Raw genomic sequence first — 9410 nt, forward strand, 5'->3', positions numbered from 1 at the left:
TAGCCCCGTGCTCAGTTTGCCTAAGACAGTTTTGTGCGAACATACATATAGACAGTAAAAGTTGAGTAAGGAGTGCTGCAGAAATGGCAAGTGGAGGAGATAATGAAGTTGAAATTTCTGCAGCACTCCTTACTCCTTACTCAACTTTTGCTGCACGATTTCATGTTACTTACGATGACAACGGAAATAAAACAGTAGATAGAACTGCGAGTGTGTCCAAGCATTGTGCAAAATGCATTCAATATGCTAATGGCAACACTTCTAATATGACAGTTGTGTTAAGATGGTTAAACTTATGCTTGACTTTATGATTATGGCCTTTGCTATTGTTATAGCCTCATTATATTATGTTATTACATTATATTATATATTTATGTTTAAAATATTTTGACTTGTTTGAAAGACAGAGCTTGTAAGAGTTTCTCTCTTTTTCTTTTTTTTTCTTTTTTTTTTGTAAGAGCTACACTGAAGTTGGCAGTTTGATAAATGCAAGTTAATCTCAGTGTTTGTGTGCTAAAAAGGCACAAGTTCCTGTAGAGATAACAATACACATTCTCCCTTTTTTTGCCAAATAAACGAAAAGCATGTCATCATCAATGTCTTCTCTCTTGCGTATCACAATCTCACCTAGCTTTTACTCAGAGATGGTCCCAATGATGTGCTTAAAGTCAAGTCAAATTCAGTTAGTGCATGATTATATTACAGAAATGTTAATAGTGTATCCTAAATTGTGGATAATTAAGCTAGTAAGCTATATATCAAATGCTGAAGGAAATTTCTGGAGTGGTGAAGATTAAAAGAAAAAATAACAACAAGAAACATACAGAACCGAAAACTGTGACCCTGAAACCGTGATATGAACCGAACTGTGGGTTTTGTGAACCGTGCCACCCCTAATATATATATATATATATATATATATATAGATATATATATATATATATATATATATATATATATATATATAAATTATTGTACATAGTGCAAGTAGTGAGACAAGGTCAATGCAAATACTGTAAGTATTACTTAAGGTGCAAATGAACAACTATAACACAGAATATAAAGATTTATATTATAGGATATGTAATAACCCTATGTGATATACTACCATATATACTATTATTCATGAATAGAGACTTCAAAGCATATCGCCGCTCTGGATAAGGGTGATATAGTTCTCTTCTCATAAAGTTTTTTTTTTAAATAAAAGTACATAATGTATGGTAGTATATCGTATAGTGTTAATAGATATATTATATTATAGCATATAGTTTTTGTAAAGCTTAATACAGTTATATAATTTTTACAGAATATAGTCTAGTATCTTATAGGCTTATTAAATAGTATAAGTACTGAGTTTTTATAGAATGTAATATAGTAATGTTTTCATAAAGGTTTAGTATATTACAGTTATATTGTAATATATTACAGTGTAGTATAGTTCTCATCGGTGTGATATAATAGTATATAGTATAGCTATCGTGGAGTTTTTAATAAGATATAACCCTATAGTCTATATTTCATATAATAATAGGTATTATGCACATTTCTTATATAATAAATCCTAGTAGAGTTGTCATGTAGCTAATTATATATTTTACATATATATAGAGGTTTTTAAATAAACAGTTGTAGTAGTAGTAGTAGTAAAAGTAAAATTTTGTTTTGTAAATAATAAAATGTAGTTATTGTAGTGTTTTTTTATATATAGTGAATTTGTAATCTTGTTTTACTCCGTGTTGTAGACAGAATCACAAATCTAATGGACTGATTTGTCTCTTGCACAGGAACGTTTCGAGTCACTATTTCGGATCTATGATGATCAAACATCCTTCCAGATGTTTAAGAGTTTCCGGAGAGTGAGGATCAGCTTCAGTACACCAGAGGCAGCTGCACGTGCTCGTATCGAGCTACATGAGTCCGAGTTCAACGGTTCCAAACTCAAACTTTATTTCGCACAGGTATTTTTTTCTTTTATATCTATTTTATTGGATTTCAATCCTTTTAATAATGAGTGGTTAATAATAATTATGTGTTGTGATAATCTTGTCTTTTTGTTTGTTGCTACTGCATGCTTGAATTTCCTTTGGGATTGATAAAACATCCATCCATCCGTCCATCTGTCCATCCGAATACTAAAGGATGTTTCTCTGTTGGTGCTCAGGTGCAGAACTCAGGTGAGGATGTGGATAAAGCATATCTGGCCCCGCCCCAACCTGTGAAGCAGTTCCTTATCTCTCCGCCCTCTTCCCCACCTGTGGGGTGGAGTCAAAGCGAAGACGCCACCCCCGTCATCAACTACGACCTTCTGTGTGCAGTGGCCAAACTGGGCCCAGGTACACACACACACACACACACACACACAAACACAGCAGTAATATCTACAATAAGCACTGCTTATTGTATATATTTGTGCAGTCATTTGGTAAGGTGTGTGTGAATGTAAGAATTATGTCCGACTTTGTGAGAGAGGCGCAATTACGTTAGAATTTTTTTTGTGTAAATGTGAGAGATGAATAGTTGATATTTTGTGCAAGACAGGAAAGAACTGAAAGCATTTTTGTGAATCTGTGAAAAGTTCGGAAAGATTTAAAACAGCTAATTCGACCTTTAATAGTGCACGCAGCTCCCTCTGGTGCTCAGAGGTGAAAGTGCAAGATGCCTGGGTGCACATATCTCATCAGCATTCAGTTACCTTGTCTGGTCTCTGTGGCAACCTTGATCTAGTAGATCATTGTCTGCGTGTCTGTATTTTTCCCACAGGGCCTACGCCCTTAATTTGACACACTGCAAGAAATATAGTGCTATCTGATTTTAGATTTCCTGTTATTCAGAAGCATGAAAAAGAGGTTTTGTGGCACTCGCACCATGCCCTATCAGTCCAGCTATCAATTATTCTTTTCTGCTTATTTGCTATGGGAATGAATGTAGCATAAATCATTTTTCTAAGGAAGGAAGTGCCGACAAAGAATGCTTATTCTCCAGATTAGTGGTTCGGTATTAAATTGTTGTTAATTGTTCTAAATGTATTAATGTACATTTAAGGTTTTACAGCCCAAACAGCACATTTAGGGCTTTACAGCCCAAACAGCACAATCATCAGAGAGCTTTCCATCAGTCAAAACCAAACAAAAGGGTGTGGTGCATTGACTCATCTTGTGTTTAGAGCAGAGTAGATATGTGTTACTGCACCTCACCCCTTCTATTTCGCTAGATATTAATTGTAGGCTACAGGATTAGTAATCTGATGCCCACATGATGCCTATATTATCGTAATATCATAAACTCCCTTATTGGTGCATATCAGCTGTATTAACAGTAACAGTAAGTTATGAGTAAAGGTGTGGTTTGTTTCAGGGTGAATTTAACGTCATATCATTTTCTCTTCACGTTTATGCGACTTGAAGCTCAAAGCAATATGAATTTACTATGTTTACGTCTCTTTAACACATGATGTGCATGTATGTATTTGTGAATGCAATACAAGACCCTCTCTCTCTCTCTCACTCCCTCTCTCTCTCCCTCTCTTCCATCTATCTGACCCTCAAACCTTTCTTTCTGTTTCTCTGCCTGTCTCACCATGTGTCTCATTCTCTCTCTCTCTCTCTCCCTCTCTTTCTCTCTCTCCCATCTATCTGCCTCTGCCCATCTCTCTTTCTGTTTCTCTTCCTTTGTCTCTCCCTCTCTTTCCTTTTCCCTCGCTCTCTCTCTCTCTCTCTCTCTCTCTCTCTCTCTCTCTCTCTCGCTCTCTCGCTCTCTCGCTCTCTCACCCATCTATCTGCCTCTGCTCATCTTCCTTTCTGTTTCTCTACCTGTCTCTCTCTCTCTCTCTCTCTCTCCCCCCCCCCATCTCTCTCTCTCTCCCCCATCTCTCTCTGTATCCAGGGGAGAAATACGAGCTGCACGCAGGTACAGATTCCACACCCAGCGTTGTCGTGCACGTGTGCGAGAGCGAGACGGAGGAGGAAGATGAGGCCCGGCCCAAGATGAAAATCGTCCAGACACGACGTCCCGACAGCCCTCCGAAAGTCTACAACTAAACCCACCTCTCTGCATGTGTCCTCTGTCTAAATCTGTCTCTCTCTATCTCATATGGAGGCAAAGACACCCTTCATTTCAGCTCTAATTAAAAAAAAAACTTATAAAATTGGAAAGAAATTTAGAGGGGAAAGCGTTTGTCGCTTACGATGGGAAAGGACGGACCGAGTTAGTCTTGACTGGAAGAACTGACACACAGACATGCCACTGTCTCACAGAAAAGCAAAGGTAGCATGGAAGGGGGGGTTAGAAACCTCCTGCAATCAGAGCACTTTTCATTCACTCATTCCCACACTCCTGTAGTCTCAAATTAGTGTAGCTTTAGAGGATGGGCAGAAATCTAAACGTAGCTAAATGTAGAAGTAGAAGCTGAAGTATTGGTTTCATATCAGACTTTATTTCTAGCATTCAGTAACTGATCATGGAAGAATAACACTAAGGGAAGCAACGTTTTTCTTTTTTTGTGACTAATGTCACATATCAGGTGATGTGTTGGGTTTATACAGTCCACGTGATCAGGATGCGCGCGTGTGTGTTAGTAATGCATTGAGATGCAGACAGAAAGCCAGTTAATTGTACACACGCGCACACACACACACACACACAAACACACACACACCACCTGCGGTTGCTGTCTTCTAAAAGGATTCTAAAAGGTCTTGGATTTTATTTTATTTTTTACTTATAAACATGGAAATGTTTGTTTACTAAACTATATGTGTGTTGTTGTGATTAATATTGTTCTTACAATGCATTTGATACCACAAGCATTCTTTGCATGTTAACTGCTGTAGCTAAACACGGATCGTTTTATACCGAACGGCAGAAATCAAACGATGCTGAAGTTTGCCTTCGATATGTATCCTGCTCCTGATCCAAGTCCAGAAGGCTGTAAATGAGGCTTTACGATCAGAGGGGTTTGTCTGTAAATTTTTGAGAGCTAGAAGCTTCCTGCTGTGAGTTACAGAGGAGGAAATCTTTTACTCGTTGTAATTAATTTTCTCTTTTTTTTTTGTCTATTCTCAGCACTGTGCTTTCAGTCTGTTTCTGCTCAGCTTGCTTGTTGTTTTGTGAAGATTTCTTGAAGAAAAAAAAAAAAATCACATAAACCCCGAACGGATAAAAGTAGTCACATGAAATACCCTTTAACTTGTAAAATAAGGTGTCATGTGATGAAAACTTTGTGATGTAAAGAGACAGTCACATAGAGGGAGAAGCAATGTAAAAGTTTGTTAATGGGATAAAACGGTTTGGAAAATGCTGGAATTTAATCCTAAAAAGGGTTCATTTTTGTCCTCCGCCAGCTTTACACTTCGCAGTTAGTTACACCAGCAGAAAGGAAGCTCTTTCATATGCTGGTTTGAACATAAACAAAATTAAAATCTTACCTTATATCTTACTCTTTACACAAAACCCACTACGATACCCAACATTTCCTGTAAATAAATTGTCTCGCTAAGTCTGTTTAAAGCAGACAGTGTAAAAACACTTACCTCCATTTTGTTTTTCTTTTGCAGTTTATTAGGATGATTTCTTCATAGAGGTAGACATGATACATGATATATGATCACCGTTCATGGACGGCTCACAGAAAAAACGGTTTCTTTAATAGGGATTATTCAAAAGGAAGGGATTCTAATACAAAAAATATGAAGATGTGGAAAATATCATCAGACTGAGACAAACAATTTTAATAGGTGACAGTTAAACTGGATCAGTGGACCAGGCATTCGTTATTTTTCAAGGGTACGATATGGTAGAGGTTAGCACGTGTGCCTCTCACCTCCAGGGTTGGGGATTCGATTACTGGCTCCACCCCGTGGTGTGTGGACTTTGCATGCTCTCCGTGTGGTACTACTGTATGTTTTCTCCCTCTGCGTCCAAAGGCGTGCTTTGCTGATTTCCCTGGCATTTCTCTTGGCATCCCATAGTGTGTGTGTGTGTGTGTGTGTGTGTGTGTGTGTGTGTGTGTGTGTGTGTGTGTGCGTGCCCTGAGATGGTGTCTCCTCCTGGGAGTTGATCCTCTGCATTGTACCCTGAATCCCATGGGATAGATTCTGGCTTCCCTGAGACCCTGTGTGGGAGAAGCTCTAAAATAGAACATAGGATTTTTATTTTATTCATTTATTTATTTATTTTTTTACAAAAATGCTGTTAAATTTGTAGCTTTAGAGCCCAAACAACAGAACAAAATGCATACCAGTAAATGAGAAGAGATTTATAATATAATATGATGTAATTGAATCATCATTTTATTGTAAGGAGCTGCTGATTTTGCTCATGATTTATCAAGAAGTCACGCCGGTTGTGGGAAATCTTACGGGTCTGGAAATTCGACACGCTGCTCATTTTAAATGAAGTGGTTTAGAACTAAACCTGCGTTCAGCTGGTGCCGCTGTTCTGTTGAGAATCGAGTCCAGGAATCCGTCAGATTTTTCTTATTATCAGGATTATTATATTGCCTAATTTATTCATGGGCTGACAAAATGACTACCAAAAGCTTACAAAGAAAGGAGTAAGAATATGAATACAGCTCAGAAGCTCATATATATTTTGTAGATTGGTAAGAAAATCTCTAAATTGACGTTTGATTTCTGGCAGAAACATGTTGATTGCTTTGTAGAACACTTTATTAGTTTGGACGTTGTCACTTTCTATCATTCTCACTTGTCATTTTCCTTGCGTCTATTGTCTTTTTTTTTACCATGTCATTTACTGCGTCATTCTTGCTGTCATTTTAACACGACGCTACGCCTATTGTTTGCTTGTGCCGTTTTTCCTGCCGTCTGAATTTACAAGCCCATATAAATGCCTTGACTATTAACAAAGTGCTTCACAGTGACAGATGCTAATTAATTTTCCTATAAACTGGTCTATGTATTTTCAAAACTCAACCTGACTCATGTGTCACGAGTCGTTTTCATAAAAGAGGGAAACAAACACTGTTTCTTTGTCCAAAGCACTTTACTTTGTAGGTTCTGTTTATATAGTTCATAATGATTTAATCAGCAAAGAAGACTAGAGGCAAATAAAAATGTAAATAAAGAACAGGATTGATGTAACCGTCAGATGAAAGGACACCTCAAACCAAACAGGATGATAAGACAACATTATGACAAAGACGATGCGGATACAAGTACAGGACAAAGCTGTAGCCCGAGAGCTTGAGCACATTTTGTCTCCTGGCTTTTTTTTTATTATTCTTCGTAGTTGGCAGGTTCAACAACAGGAGAAGGAAAATAAACCCTGATTTATGTTGATGTCCTAGAAAAAGGACTGCAGTTATCTACTCCCTCCCTGGGAATTTATGTATATTTTATACATGATTTCCTGTAGTCTCTATTAATGCTTTAGTTTTAGCCCAGAAATTGTTTTAGTGCACCGGAGCTTCCGGTTGCCTTGTGGCTCGATATTACATGTCCACCCCAGCACATCAGTTTTATACAGTGCAGTCATCATGTTTCTGGTATAAATCTGACTTCAGACATTTTCCAGAAAAAAAAAGCCTTTTTCTATTACGATTTGATTTGAACAACTTGTCCTGTGTCCGAAAGACGAGTTTTTAAATGTTAAAAACACACAAGAACAAATCACACAATACTCCACATCAACTGCATGTTCTGTGGGGCGCTGGGGGAGCATTTCAGCATAAACACGCAATTTCAAATGCGTTTTACACGTGTAAAAAGGATGCTTTTAGCATGTTTTATTCGACAAGCTCATCACACGCACGTAGACAGATAAACTGTGATTTGTCACCTGCGTTGGACGTCTGTGCTTTGGCTGATCGCTTCACGTTGTCTTTTTCCTTCGTGTCAAACCAATGAAACTGAGCCTTTTCTGAGAAGCCAAAAAAAGTGCATGTTTAAGTGAATCGGCTGCCTCTGAGGGCTCGCGTCATGAAAGCACTTTATTACTGCTGAAGTTGTATCTTTGAGCTACCAGCTTTGAGCTGTACATCATTTTGTTTCCTCTGTTGTTTTCAGGTAGCCTTGTCACCAGCAGAATACTGATATGACTGTATCGCACCACTCCATGTTGCTATTTTACCTGCTTGTTTTGTCTAGGCAGCGTAAAGACATTGTGTACACAGAACAACAATGTGGTGTTGTTAAAACGTCTGGGTTGAGCGAGTGTGTGTATGTGCAGCGGGTTGTTTGATGTTGCAAGCGTACACCTTAAAAAGAAACCGAGAGAATCATAACACAACAGAGCATCTGACTATTCCTGACCTATCCGATGCTCCGCAGGTGATAATGCTGATGACAATGATGCTTTTTTTTTTAGTTATTTTTAAGGTTTTTTTTTACTTTTTCACGTGCGACTTCACGTTTCTGTACTTTAAAAAAATGATACGTGTTGGACTTTGTAATGTGATGAACTTTTAGCATTTTAGTTCTTTTATTTTCTGGAATCGCACAAAATGTCAATTCTGTCACTGTTGAAATATTAATATTGTCTTGCACCGTAGCTAGTAGCTAAAGGGGGAAAAAAACGTAGCACTGAAGCAATAATTTCACTGTTGTTTATCTGCGTCTCTTCTCCTATAGGTGTTTCTTTGATGAATTGTATCCCTAAATGTCTAATTGCTTATGTTTGTGTAGGTATTATTGTCAATTGTTTCACACCGATATCTATATATATCGATATATATATAAACAATAATTCCTAAAACATTTTGTTGTTTTGTTCTCCGTTTATGGCTTTCAAATCTTGTACCTGAACCTGTAAATAACGATAAAATACAGACTTTTCAATTCTAATATGTCAGAAGGTGTAGAGTAATTAATTCTAGTTAATTTTTTAAAAGCATCATACTTCAAACCTATATTTTGTCACATACACATTGCAGCACAGTGAAATTCTTTATTTGCATGTCCTAACTTTGGAGTCAGAGCACATGGTCAGAGAGCACCACTGGAGCAGAGAATGTTAAGGGCCTTGCTCAAGGGCACAACGGTGGCAGCATGGCAGTGCTGGGCCTTGAACCCTGATCCTCCATCAACACCCCATGTATCTTAATGCACTTTTTTGAATACGTTATTGTTTCTGTAGTAATAACTTTAAATAAATTTGGTGACATTTTCTGTAATCATACATACCATATCTTTAACAGCACACTACTGTATAACAGTGTGGCAGTAAGTTTTATAGATGAAGGGTCTTTAGGACGGAGGAGTTCACGCTTTGGAACAGACTTTGTTACATTAAATCTAAGTATAAAGTGATTGTTTAAAAGAAATTAACAAAATTGTTAAGGTGTAAAACAAAGAAAACCCTTGAGGATGTGCCATTACTAGGTAATTGGGTATTACTTTACTGTAACAATCCATGTCGAAAAACATGCTGGTAAGTGGTTTAGCCGTGTAAAA

At 37.5% G+C, this 9410-nt stretch overlaps 1 protein-coding gene across 3 annotated transcripts in view; it reads left to right on the plus strand.

The window, feature by feature from the left end:
* rcan3 (regulator of calcineurin 3) overlaps positions 1-8803 on the plus strand; it is a 42329-nt gene extending 33526 nt beyond the window's left edge. For all 3 annotated transcript variants that reach the window (XM_027143072.2, XM_027143071.2, XM_027143073.2), the window contains 3 exons: positions 1788-1961; positions 2165-2336; positions 3886-8803. In XM_027143072.2, the coding sequence (XP_026998873.1) occupies positions 1788-1961; positions 2165-2336; positions 3886-4040 (501 nt within the window). In that variant the 3' untranslated portion in view covers positions 4041-8803. The remainder of the gene's footprint in view (positions 1-1787; positions 1962-2164; positions 2337-3885) is intronic.
* Positions 8804-9410: the final 607 nt, after the last annotated feature.

The sequence above is a fragment of the Tachysurus fulvidraco genome, chromosome 12, assembly GCF_022655615.1.
Source record: "Tachysurus fulvidraco isolate hzauxx_2018 chromosome 12, HZAU_PFXX_2.0, whole genome shotgun sequence".
Taxonomy (NCBI): Eukaryota; Metazoa; Chordata; class Actinopteri; order Siluriformes; family Bagridae; genus Tachysurus; species Tachysurus fulvidraco.